The 13,553-nt window shown below is 41.6% G+C and overlaps 1 protein-coding gene across 1 annotated transcript in view; it reads left to right on the forward strand.

Annotated features, from left to right (window-relative positions):
* The window catches only part of LOC115438119 (OTU domain-containing protein 4-like), a 44,054-nt gene that overhangs the window by 20,084 nt on the left and 10,417 nt on the right, over positions 1-13,553 (forward strand). Inside the window, 4 exon segments of the mRNA XM_030161501.1 lie at positions 1,362-1,436; positions 6,982-7,672; positions 9,908-10,756; positions 13,143-13,183. Of these exon segments, the coding sequence (XP_030017361.1) occupies positions 1,362-1,436; positions 6,982-7,672; positions 9,908-10,756; positions 13,143-13,183 (1,656 nt within the window).

Consider the following 13,553-nt stretch of genomic DNA (forward strand, 5'->3'; position numbering starts at 1 on the left):
CACTTGGTATTTCCTCTTGCAGGTCCCTCTCCCATTGATTTTTTTGCGTGAAAATATACGTCATTGTCTTTTGAATTCAAAGCTGTATAAATTTTACCAGTGATGTTTTTGTTACTGGAACCTTTATAGGCGTCCACCAGTATTTGAATTAGATGAGAGGGAGTCGCGGCCACAGGTTTGAATCTTCTGAGTGAGCATGAGAAGGAATAACATGGGTAGCATGATATACAAGAAAAGAGAGTTTCACACATGTGTACTTTGATCCTTTGTTTAGTTTGGACTATTAAAATGTGATACTTGGCTCATTTAAGCTCTCAGCTACTTGATGACCTGTGACAAATGAATGGACACCGATTTACTCTTTTTGATATGAAGAGGTAGCACAGTGTTCAGTCTTGCTGTACTTAGGGATGTAACGATTACCGGTATAATGATAAACGGCAGTAAAATTGCAGATGGTTAGTATTACCGTTTAAATTCTAATTATCATGATAACTGTGTTTGATTACAGCATTTTTAGGGGAAAAAACACTATGTAAAGATCTGCTTTTATGTCAAATATTTGAGTATAGTTTAAATTTATCACAATTTTAATTGTATATCTCTAATATTTGGAACCAATATTCACTTTTAAAGTCTTTGAAAAGGTACGTTAAGCATCTGTGTGTTGTTTATGCAATAAGTTATATACATTTTTCAAATTGGATTTTATATATTTTTATGTTGATATAGTAGGTTAAAGTGAAAAAATAATAGACAGTTGATATCAATTAAGTTGTGCTGAAAAAACAGATCCCAAACATGGGTATAGTAAACATTTGTTTATATAGTATATAAAGGCAAAATCAAAAGGACTGAAAAACGGACAAAATAGGCTCAGACCACTAAGGGTTAATATTTGAATGTTTCTGCAACAGAAGTGTTTGGTCTTATGTCTGGTTTTGAATTATTTCTTTTATTCCGTTTTCATTTTGTTCTGTTTTTTTTCCCCTTGTTTTCATTTCGTTGTTGTTTTTGCCGCCTTGTGTCTTTTACAGATTTGATTTAGAAATAATGATTTGACCATAATTATCAACAGATGAATTTATTATTGTGATAACATTTTCCTCTCTACATATGTTAAGATTGTGTCAATTATTTTATGTTTTTTTTAAAAATACAACTATGTTAAATTATTTCAGTGTGTGTATTAGTACTTTTTGAATATTTTAAGCACAATTTCAACAATATCACGATAATAACGATAACCGAGATAATTTTGGTCACAATAACTGTGATATGAAATTTTTCCATGGTTCCATCCCTATCTGTACTGTATCGTGTCTTGACAGTAATTAAGTTGGCTTGTTTCCTCCCCTCAGGCGCCTGTGACCCACAATGAAGGAGGGAAAAAGAAAGGTGGAGAGAAGAAAAGATCCCAGCAAAGTGTTAAAACGGTAGATTGAGTCCACACTCATGTCATCTACAGTAGACATGACTTTACATGACCTCTGTCCCTGTTTATTTGAGTTTTAAACCTTTAAGATAAGATAAGATATTCCTTTATTGATCCCACAATGGGGAAATTCACAGTGTTGTCAGCAGCAAACATACACGTAAAACAAACAGTCATAAATTTGAATAAAAAAGTGTTTAAAAGGAGAGTGCAAATATGTTTTGATATGAATGTAGTGCAAATGGTTATAAATATAAAAAACTATATAAATACGGATTTGAATATATACAGATTTGGACAGGTGCTGTTTTAGATATATAAATATGGTGCCTATAGACAGTGATGCATATAGACAGTGACGGACAACATAAATGGAATGGAAGGAGGGTTGTTATTACACCACATATGTAGACCACATATGTGGTGATCTACTGGGAGCAGGACTGACTGTGCAGTCTGACAGCAGAGGGAAGGAAGGACCTGCGGTATCTCTCCTTCGTACAGCGTGGGTGAAGAAGCCGGTCACTGATGGAGCTTTCCAGGTTTCCAGCTTTCTTACAGTCTCATGTAGGGGGTGGGAGACATTGTCCATGATTGATGACAGCTTCGCTGTCATTCTTCTGCCCCCCCAACCTCGACTGGATCGAGACTGCAGCCTAGAACTGAACCGACTTTCTTCACCAGTTTGTTCAGTCTTTTCCTCTCTGCTGCCGTGATGCTGCTGCTCCAGCAGACCACACTGTAGAAGATGTCCGATGCAACTACAGAGTCGTAAAAGGTCCTCAGGAGAGCTTCCTGCACTCCAAAGGACCTCAGTCTCCGCAGTAGGTGGAGTCTGCTGTGGCCCTTCTTGAAAAGGGCCTGGGTGTTGGCAGCCCAGTCCAGGTTCTAGTTCAGGTGAACACCCAGGTACTTGTCAGAGTCCACTATCTCAATGTCTGTTCCCTGGATGTTCACTGGGGAGGGAGGGGAGGCCTTGTGCTGGCGAAAGTCCACCACCAGCTCCTTTGTTTTTCCAGCATTAATCTGGAGGCAGTTCCGCTGGCACCAGGCCACAAAGTTCTGGTTCAGTTCTCAGTATTCATTTTCGTCTCCATTGTTGATAAGACCGACAATAGCTGAGTCATCCGAGAACTTTTGTAGGTGGCAGTTTGTTGTGTGGTGTGTGACGTCGGCTGTGTAGATGGTGAACAGGAGAGGGGCCAGGACAGTCCCCTGTGGAGCCCCTGTGCTGCAGGAATGTAGGACGTTTCGGACTTGGACGTTTCGGCCTAGGACGTTCCGGACTAGGACGTTTCGGACTGCACTTTTTGCAGAGTAGGACTTTTCGGACAAATCATATTTTCAAAAACAAACACCATAAATTTATGTTTATTTGCATATAATTTTATTATTCACTCGATCACATATTAAAATTGTATACAATATACTCAAATTAAAGTATCAAAATTATACAAATTACATTGCAAGTATATAACCTCACATTATTTGAAAGAGTCCAAAATAAGATCTCATAACACTGAGCACATCATAGAGATAAGCAAATCACCAAAGTGTGGCCAGAAAATTCACACCTCAGCTGTTAACACAGTGAGCACATCATAGAGATGCATAAGCACTGTCACTGGAGTCCTACTACAAGATGAACGTGGGGTCCGACCTAAGAAGAGAACAAAGAAGGCCTACCAGGAACTTCAATCAAGGCTGCAGCATCTCTGTGAGGATAGAGCTTCTGGCACTAAATCCATTCCAGAACTCCTTCGGGGTGTCAGTCACAACTTGAGAGGAGGAAGGCCCAATGTGTAAAAAAGGCTCAATTTGTATAATTTTGAATTTGAGTGTATTGTATACATTTGTAATGTGTGATCATGTGTAAAATTCTTATGGACTCTTTCAAATAATGTGAGGTTATAGACTTGCAATGTAATTTGTATAATTTTGATACTTTAATTTGAGTATATTGTATACATTTTTAATATGTGATCAAGTATACATTTTTAATATGTGATCGAGTGAATAATAAAATTATATGCAAATAAACATAAATTTATGGTGTTTGTTTTTGAAAATATGATTTGTCCGAAAAGTCCTACTCTGCAAAAAGTGCAGTCCGAAACATCCTAGTCCGGAACGTCCTAGGCCGAAACGTCCAAGTCCGAAACGTCTGTCCACCGTGCTGCAGACCACAGTGTCAGACTCACAGCCTTTTGTCCTCACAAACTGTGGCCTGTTGGTTAAGAAGTCCACGAGCCATGGTGTCAGTTGTTGGCTCGCTCCTGCATGGTCCAGTTTGTCCCTCAGCAGAGCTGGCTGGATGGTGTTGAAAGCACTGGAGAAATCATAGAACATGATTCTCACAGTGCTTCCAGGCCTCTCCAGGTGACACAGGGATCTCTGCATGAGGAAGATGACGGCGTCTTCAACCCCGATGTTTGGCTGGTAGGGGAACTGCAGTGGGTCTGCAGTTGAGCTCACCAGAGGGCGCAGATGACGGAGGACCAGCCTCTCCAAGGTCTTTGCCAGGTGGGCTGTCAGAGCCACTGGGCGGTAGTCATTAAAATCCCAGGGGCGAGATGACTTGGGCACCAGTACTACACAGGATGTCTTCCACAGCAGCGGTACCTTCTTTAACCTCAAGCTCAGGTTGAAGATGTGCTCCACAATCCCACACAGTTGGCCTGCACAGGATTTGAGGAGCCGAGAGCTGATGCCATCTGGACCGCATGCCTTCTTGACTTTGAGCCTGGCCAATTCTCTCTCTACCTGGGCTGTGGAGAACACCATGCTAGGTGGAGGGGCAGCAGGGTGGGTGGTAGAGGGTGCTATGAGTGGGCTGGGGGGTTGTGGGGGAGCAGCAGGATGGGGGTTGGGGGGGCAGCAGGGAGGGGGATTGGAGGTTGGGTGGATGTGCTGGGGGGTTGTGGAGGAGTAACAGGGAGGGGAAGGGTTGGAGGTGCAGTGAGTGTGCTGAGAAGATTGGGAGAAGCAGCAGGGGAGGGGGTTGGGGTGCAAGTGTTTGAAGTGGCTGAGGTTCCAGTAGAGGGGGGTTGCAGCAGGGCTGGTTGTATGGTGGGAGGAGGGGTGAGTGGTCGTTCAAACCTGTTGAAAAACCGGTTTAGCTGGTTCACCCACTCCCGGTCTGCAGCCAGTTCAGGTCTGGAGGAGTTGTGTCCTGACATTGTTCTCAGGCTCCTCCAGACGCCACTGACGTTCTGCTGCAATTGCTCCTCCATTCTTCTCCTATAGCTCCCTTTCCCCTCTCTGATCTTCTCCTCAGTTCTCTTTGCACAGACTTCATCAGCTCCCTGTCCCCCGACTTAAAAGCCCTCCTTTTGTCCTTGAGAAGGGCTTTTATTTCAGGGGTAATCCATGGTTTGCTGTTTGCAAACAGTCTTAGGGTACGTTTACATGGCAACACTAGGATCTAATTCCGCAAAGATTTCTCCTTTGCGTTATAAAATCATTCCGCATTAAGACGAAGCCGCTATGATAACGATCTGCGTTAACATGAGTTCGTGAGGATGGCTGAATACGCTGTAGTGGCCATGCCAGACCAGTAGCTGGCGATGTAGAGCTGTAGTGAAACAGTGGCGACTCAGGCATTTGCGAATATAAGAACTGCGTCTCCGCTGGTAAGAGTGTAGACGCAGCAAGTCTAACTTTTGGTGGAGAAGCGACAGCAAACTGAGCACAGTTAGCAGCACGTATGTTGTTCTGAAACCGGCCATTGTTGTTGGGGTTGTTCCTTCTTTTTCTGCAGCTTTATTGTGTCATAGAGGCTGGCAAACCAGCTTGGAGGCGCATTACCGCCACCAACTGGCCTGGAGTGGGTTAACTGGCGGTATTTGGCTGCGCGCGCATGCAGTGACGTCATATTTTACCCCGGAACGCTCCGATTCGCGTTAACACGGAGCTGAAATGCGGAGCGTATCGATAACATTCCACCCTGGACCCTGGTATCAAAAGTTTCCGGATTCAGGCGCTCTAGGCACCGTTTCCATGTTAACAGAAGGCTAATCTGCGATGAAATCTTCCCGGAGTTGACTGAATCCTACGCCGTGTAAACGGCCCCTTACTGTTTTGATGGGTATGGTGGAGTCTACACAGAAGTTTATGTAGTCTGTAACACATCTGGTCAGACTGTTGATGTCCTCCCCGTGGTCCTCACAGAACACGTCCCACACTGTGGTGTCAAAGCAGTCTTTCAGGGTCTCCACAGACTCTTCAGACCAGATCTTTCTTGTGTGGGTGGCTGCTGGTTGTCTGTGTACCAGAGGCTTGTACACAGGGAGAAGGTGTACTGGATCATGATCAGATCTTCCCAGGGGAGGGAGGGGAGACGATGTATATGCCTCCTTTATAGGGCTGGGTAAAAAAATCGATTTAATCGATCTTAGATCGATCTCATTTTAATTTTGCGTAATCGATTAATAGTGGATGAGATCGATTTTTCAGAGCAGGACCGGGAGTACACGGAACCACGGATGGCTCCGTCTTGCGAACCCCTGGGGAAGACTTGGTCTCGCTCGTGAAAAAGACGCAGTGGGGAAACGCCCTCCGCTGGAGGTCCTCTGGCCTCAAACTTGAACTCGCAGTGTGAAGGAAGTGGCTGCTCGGCGAGTCACGGAAGCCGGTCGTTCTTGGAATAATAACTTGGATCCATACTATCACCTATGGCTGAGTATGGAGTTAGAGGAAGAGTAGAGTGACAATGTCTGACCGTCCTTCTATGTTGAATGTTCAAATTAAATATGGACGTTTTCACCCTCATATTTTAGCCATTTATGGCTAAAATGTGGTATTTATAGAAGCCAGTTGTGCTTGGTGTCCAAATTTGGGTCACTTCCTGTCCTTTCACATGGTGTCTTTTATTTTGTGATCCTACCTATCCCACATGCTGATATTGACCTTTGAATCTGGAGGTCGGACAGATATTTTTGATTTTCAGCTGTTCATATATCATCCATAACAGAACATAGGACCTTCATTTTACACAGATCCATTCCGACAGTAGAACAGATATAGCACAGAAAATTTCTAATGAATATGAGGATTAGTTTTTGTGTAATGAGCGGCCAAATTTAGCATTTTAGAAGTTTGCAATGGATAAAATGTCAACTTTGTCATTCTCTGTAACATGCAATTATACATTTTAAGTAAATATTTTCACATTTCTTAGGACTATAGATTCCTGTGAAATGATTCTGAAAATTTCAGACCTCTAGCTCTTGTTGTTCAGAAGTTATAGAAGCCTGAAAACAGCTGAAAATTTCCTGTCTTAATTTTGGTCGCAATTTTCGGGTACCCCCTACCTACTTCAAATGGTCATAACTTTGGAACTATTTACAATTAAGCCTTGAAATTTTGGATTTTTCCATCACAGGTAATGTACTAGAAGTATGTAAAAATTTAGAAAAATCTGATAGGGTCAGGTGGGACATTTTTTTTAAAATCTGTTGATTTCATATGGAATGACCCATTTGTAAAGTGTGTTCATGCCTCAGGTCACTGTTCTAATCCACATTGTCTGGTCTTTGCTTGTGCAGATGAGTCCTGTTGAAGATCTCAAAGCACCATCGCCCCATGCTGGAGAACAGCCCAAATCAGTCAGCCCACCACTAACAGCTCCTCCAAAAGCCCCACCCAGTGCCCCCTCCCTTCCTTCTGCACCTTGTGTAAACCGGACTCCAGACACTGGACTGAATGTGGCTTCCACCGCTGCTGCTGACACTACTGTTGTTTCCAGCCTCCCTGCAGGTTTGGCTCCGCCCCCTAAACCGAACACACTGTCTTACGCCTCAGCTGCCGGCGGTGTTCCACATTCACCTCCTCCTGCTGCTGCAGCCGCCACCGTCAAACCTCCTGTAACGGGCGGCGTCCCTTCGTCGCCGTCCTGCTTTGCTTTCGTCACCCCTGTGCTTCCGGCTGCAGGCTCCTCCTCCTCCCCTCCCATCTCTTCTTCACCTAAACCTCCCACTGCCCCCTCCTCTGCCTTTCTTCTTCCCACATCCTCCCCCTCTCTGGTGGTTTCACCTCCCACCTTCATCGCTCCCATCGCTCCGTCCCCTGTCGCTGCTCAGGGCTTCGTCCCTCTCCGTGTCTCCCCCCAACTCACCCCACTCACCCACTCACCCAGCCCACCTGTGTCCTCAGCCCTCATCTCCTCCTCTTCCTCCTCTCTTATCCGTCATGCTTGTCAAGTTGATGAGGCTCCACCACCTCCAGTGCACACCAAAAGTAAGAAAATATAATTTATTGCTACGTCAACTTCTTAGTTTGTCATTTACTCCCTGTGGAAGCATACCAGCTAGAGCAGCAGCACAGCTGGGGTTCACCCCACTTCACTGTGGTAACACTAGGGCTGTGTATCGCCAAGAATCTGGCCATACGATACAAATCACAATACTAGGATCACGATACGATATATCATGATCAGGGGTGTAAGAAAATATCAGTATTGCAGTATATCGCAATATTTCACTTCATGATATTGTATACTGTATCGATATTTTTTAGGTGTTTATTCAAATGCAGAAATGGCAGAGGTTCATTTTTGTTTTGGTTTTCTAGGCTCTGTTATTTCTATATTCACATGGGTATTGTGTTCTGTTGTTTGTATATGATAAAAGTACTGTTGTGATACTGCAGATCATACATGTAGTTTTTTTAAATTGATAATGCTGTTTTGTTAAATAATGGATAATTCAAGCATCCTAAAAGCCCTTTTTACTGTCTGAAAGAGACAAATGTGTGTTTTTTTTTAATTGGGAATGCACAAAAATAATGTTCTAATGTTGGATGATTCAGGGACTGAACACTCTGGATTCTTTTCACAATAGAATACGAACATTTAAGCAGGATCTGAAACTGTAATGTCTGCAAAACATTATTTATTTATTTATTTACTGATTGATTGATTGATTTGTGTGGTTTTTTTGTATTGGTAAAGCCACATGTTAAAACTTTATCCAAATGCTGCACTATAACTTTTTCCAGGAAATAATCTTTTTAAAAAAGAAACAAAACAAAAAATATTTCCTTTTTAACAGTATCGTGATATACTGTAATATATCGTGATATATCGCATCGTGATCCTAGTATTGTGATTTGTATCGTATCGCCAGATTCTTGCCGATACACAGCCCTAATCATGATACTGTTAAAAAGGCAATTTTTTTGGTTTCTTTTTTTTTTCAATGATTATTTCTTTGAAGAATTGAATTACACCAGAAATATTCAGAAATACTAAACACATTTTTATTTGATCACAACAGGATCTAATGCTATATCACAAAATTCTGTTTTACAGACATTACAGTTTCAGATCCTGTTCAAATGTTCATTTTCTATTAGTTCACAACTAACATCAGAACATTATCTTTGTGCGATCCCAACAAAGGAACTAACATTATTTAATAAAAGAGTGTTAAATAATAATAAATAAGATATAAACGAAAAAGAAAACCAAAAACCAAAAGTTAACCTCCTCCATATCTGCATTTGAATAAATACCTAAAAATATCGATACAGTACTTTTTAATATCGATACAGTATTGTGAAGTGAAATATCGTGATATATTGCAGTACTGATATTTTCTTACAGCCCTAGTTACCACTACATACCTGACTAAATCTGTGCAAGTAAACTGACCTTTCGAGACATGGTTAAAGTTGGAAAATCATGTTTGAGCTGAAAACAGTGTCAGGAGAAAGAGTTCCCATTAAGCAGCGACCTGCTTAAGAGATCAATAAAGCTGCAGAGCTTGTCTTAATTTAATTTGAACGCTTAAATTCAATTCAACGTGGAAAAAATGCTCCAAACTAAACTCTCATGTCTACTCTATATGACTTCCATCTCATGACTTCCTGACTTGTCTCTTAAAGTCAGTGCCAGTATTTTATAAGATATGACTTGTGTTGATATAATCAAACACAGCTTCTTAAATATCAATCAGAATAAAACTCACTGAAGCAAAAAGGTAGTCATCAGGCACGACAAGCAAAGCTAAACACTTTCAGGCTATTTATGGAATCATGTCATGTATTGTTTGTTTTTTTTTCTTTTATGATCATCAGACATTTATTACTTCCGCCAAGGAGGTTATGTTTTTGCCAGGGTTTGTTTGTTTGTCTGTCTGTCTGTCTGTTTGTTTGTTTGTTTGTTTGTTTGTTTGTCTGTCCGTTAGTGTGCAACATAACTCAAAAAGTTATGGACAGATTTGGATGAAATTTTCAGGGTTTGTTGGAAATGGGATAAGGAAGAAATGATTAAATGTTGGTGGTGATCGGGGGTGGGGGGGCCCACGGGGGGGGCCACTGATCAGCTTTGGAGGAGGTCTGCGCTCTCCGAGTGCTTCTAGTTTTGATTATGTAGACACAGTTCTGTTCACACAGAGTTAAAGATCCCATGATCACATAATGTGTCTGTCCTGAAATAAAATTCAATTTTCTGTTTCTTCTTTCTTTCTTCAGATTGTTTGCCAAACCCTGGAGCAGTTCTCACCACATCTCAGTCTGCCCAAAAGGAGGTTCCTCAGTCCCAGAACCAGAACCAGATTTCAGGGTCACAGATGCAGAACCAGATTTCAGGGTCACAGATGCAGAACCAGAACCAGATTTCAGGGTCACAGATGCAGAACCAGATTTCAGGATCACAGATGCAGAACCAGAACCAGATTTCAGGGTCACAGATGCAGAACCAGATTTCAGGGTCACAGATGCAGAACCAGATTTCAGTGCCCCAGATGCAGAACCAGATTTCGGTGCCCCAAATGCAGAACCAAAGCCAGGCTGCTGTGCCTCACAGTCAGGTCTTTCTGCCTCATGTCCAGGCCTCAGTGTCTCATCAGGCCCAATCTGAGCTAGTGTCTCTGCAGCAGATCCAGGTCCAGCCCCTCTGCCCCCCCTCCAAACCCCAGTCTGAGCCAGTCCAGTCCTCTCATCAGAGTCCAATGCCTTCTTCCACCCCCCAGACCTCAGATCAGCTCCATCCTCACCCTCCTCACCCCTCTCAGGTCCCTCTTCCCTCCCAGTCCCTATCCTCTGTTACCATCCCCTCTCTCCCCACTCAGACCCCTACCACTGACACCCAAACAGAGGCTCCTCCCCTTCCAGTTCCCCCGGGGTCCCCAGCTCACCCAGTCGTCCCTCCCCCCTCTCACCCCCCTCAGTTCCAGCCTGTCCCTGGGACTGTCCCTCTGCAGCAGCTGTCCCAGCTCTACCTGGACCCCCTGTATCCTGGCTTCCCCCAGAAGGACAATGGCGAGCCGGCTCTTCCTCCTCCTTATTCCACCAACAAGTCAGGAGACGACCTGCCACAAGGTGAGCCACAAAAACTATAAATATGTAACTTTCCCCAGTTTTCACATGATTTAGGCCAGGGCTGTCAAACTCCTGTTCTTTCAGGTTCCACATTCAGTCTGATTTGATCTGCAGTGGACCCAACCAGGAAAATAAGAACAGAAGAACCTAGAAATAATGACAACTCCAAATTTTTGTCTGTTTTAGTGCAAAAAACCCCCATTAAATTATGAAAATGCTTACTTTTATAAACTATCCAAACAGAAAAGATGTGAATAACCTGAAAAAATGGAAATTTCTTATGAAAAATAAATGCAATTTTAACAATCTTCTTCCTCCACTTCTCATTAGTCCATGTGCATTCTGGATCAGATCTACAAAGACACTAAACACTGAGGAACAGGAAGAAAAGAGTTCAAACTGGACTGAATTTAATACAGACATTTCAGGTTGGGCACATTTGTTCAGATTATTCACATTTTATTGTTACAGGATAGTTTGGAAATGCCAATATTTTCATAATTTGATGTTATTTTTTGCACTAAAACAAAGACAGACATTTGAAGTTGTCATTATTTACAGACATAATGTAATGTTTTTTTTCCACATCAAATTGAGAAGAAAGTATGGAGTCATTATTTTTTGTAGGTTATTATGCTATTATTTTTCTTGAGATCATATTGGTCTGTATGTGGAACCTGAACTAAAATTAGTTTGACAGCACTTTGCAAATTCATCCCAAGGGCCGGATTGGAACCTTTGGCCCCCGGGCCACGTGTTTGAGACCCCTGATTTAGAGATTGTCTGGGGTCCTTGTAGTTAATGTCTTTGTCACATTTTTTTACTTTTCAGCCATCATCCTTACCACATTTGTGAAAGAATCCATAATGTACTTACTGTCAAAAGTCAATTCATATTCACAACAGCCTTTTCTTGTTGGGGGTTTTGTCATCGACACAGGTCTGGGAGGATGTAGTTAGTCAGGCTACAAGAACATTTTATGTATTTTATTAAAAATACAAAGAATTTCAATGAATTTTGGAACATTATTATTTTCTGTTACTGTGTAGAAAAAAGTAAAAAGCAGCTGACTACAGAAATTCACCAGAAGTCAAATGCAACCATTAGAACTCTGTCCCCGTTGTCGGTATTGATGCTCTCCACATTAATTTTGCATTAACTAATTGAATATACCCCTGAACAGTGTGCATGTGTGAATCGACTATTTCTGTCTATATTTAACAGTTTCAAGGTTGTTCCATCCAGCAGTATGGAACAACCTTGTATGTCAAATTAGATTCAATTCACATCAATATTAGTTGAGTTCTAATTTTAAATGTGTGGTAAATGGGATTTTAATGTTCAATGTAAATGTCCACAGAGTCCACATTCCACAGTGGATGTGGACAATTTAGTTCCAGATACAAGAGATTGTTCTAAGCTACAGGTGGATCCAACTGGAGGAGAATCGGAGTCGTTTGGAATTTTGGATGAATTTTGGAAAATCATTCAATGATGACAGATGGAAAACTGTAGATGTTGTGACCTTGCTGTGACCTTGAATTTTGTCCTACTGGGACCAAAATGGACTGGGCTGGTCCCAGGGCCTAGGCCTATCTGTGGGGAAGATCTGGGAAAGATGGGTGGAAGAGTTTGACACTAAAGATGAAAACAAACAAACACACAAACAAACACACAAAGCAAAGTGATCACAGCACCTCCTGGAGGAGGGAATAATAGGGGGCAACCCTGAAAGTCAGACTTATATTCTTTCTATATATTCTCTTGTCTAAAAAACAAAATGCTTGTTTTATTTTAAAGTATGATGAACTGATGTTTCAGAGAGTAATGTTTTAGTTTTGCCGTGGTTACAGCTGACAGTAACAGCGACCAGTATGGAAAAAAAAAAACCTCATCTATCCTTCTGACGTCCAGTAGGATGCTACAGTACTTTATTGCTGCAATGAATATAAATAAATTAAATTTTGCAGTTTGTAATCTGACTACTCAACTACTATGACTAGTTGTTACAGTAGTCGATGAGTCGTCAACCACTGAAAAAGTTCTTAGTGTCAGCCCTAATGTAGTTGCATGGAGTCACTTTTTGGGCTCCTTTTCATCAGATAGTTGCAAGAGCAGAGTTCCATGTAAGACTTGTATACAGTTCAAACTTGAACAGTAAAGACAGACTTGAATGACACAGAAATACGTGCAGCTAATACTGATTTACATGACTGGTGAATGAAGTCTGTGTTATTTGTGCTTTTGTATTTGTATACTTGTTGCAATAATTGCAGATAATCCAAGAAGCAGAAGTGAACCTGCATAGTGCTGCTGAAAACTCTTGTAGGTTTCAAACTCCAACAGCCACAGGTGGATGTTGAATAAGTTGACTTGTTTTTCACAGATGTCAGCATCTTGAGATTCTTCTTCAACCTGGGTGTCAAGGTAAGAGGAAAAAGAGACTCAAACACTTCAAAATTAAAAGGACTCTGCTCTTTCATTCATAGAAAAGACATAAATCTGGCACATTTACCATCTTATTTATCTATGTCAGTTTTACACATGTTACACCATTTACTCAGATATTGTACATTTATGTAAATATATATTTGTCTCTCTTAGTAATAGTAGTTTATATTTTTTCTTTTTTTTTTTGCTTATTTCTTTTCCATGCTATTCTTAAATGCCACATGTTTCATTTGTTTTAATTTCCTCGTTAAATTATTCTGTTTTTATACATCTTCAGCTCTCTTTGCATTCAGTGTGGATGACAGTCAGATTTTCATTGGACAGGGAAGCCTGTTTCATTACTGTG

This window comes from Sphaeramia orbicularis, chromosome 18 (genome assembly GCF_902148855.1).
Source record: "Sphaeramia orbicularis chromosome 18, fSphaOr1.1, whole genome shotgun sequence".
In the NCBI taxonomy this organism is placed as follows: domain Eukaryota; kingdom Metazoa; phylum Chordata; class Actinopteri; order Kurtiformes; family Apogonidae; genus Sphaeramia; species Sphaeramia orbicularis.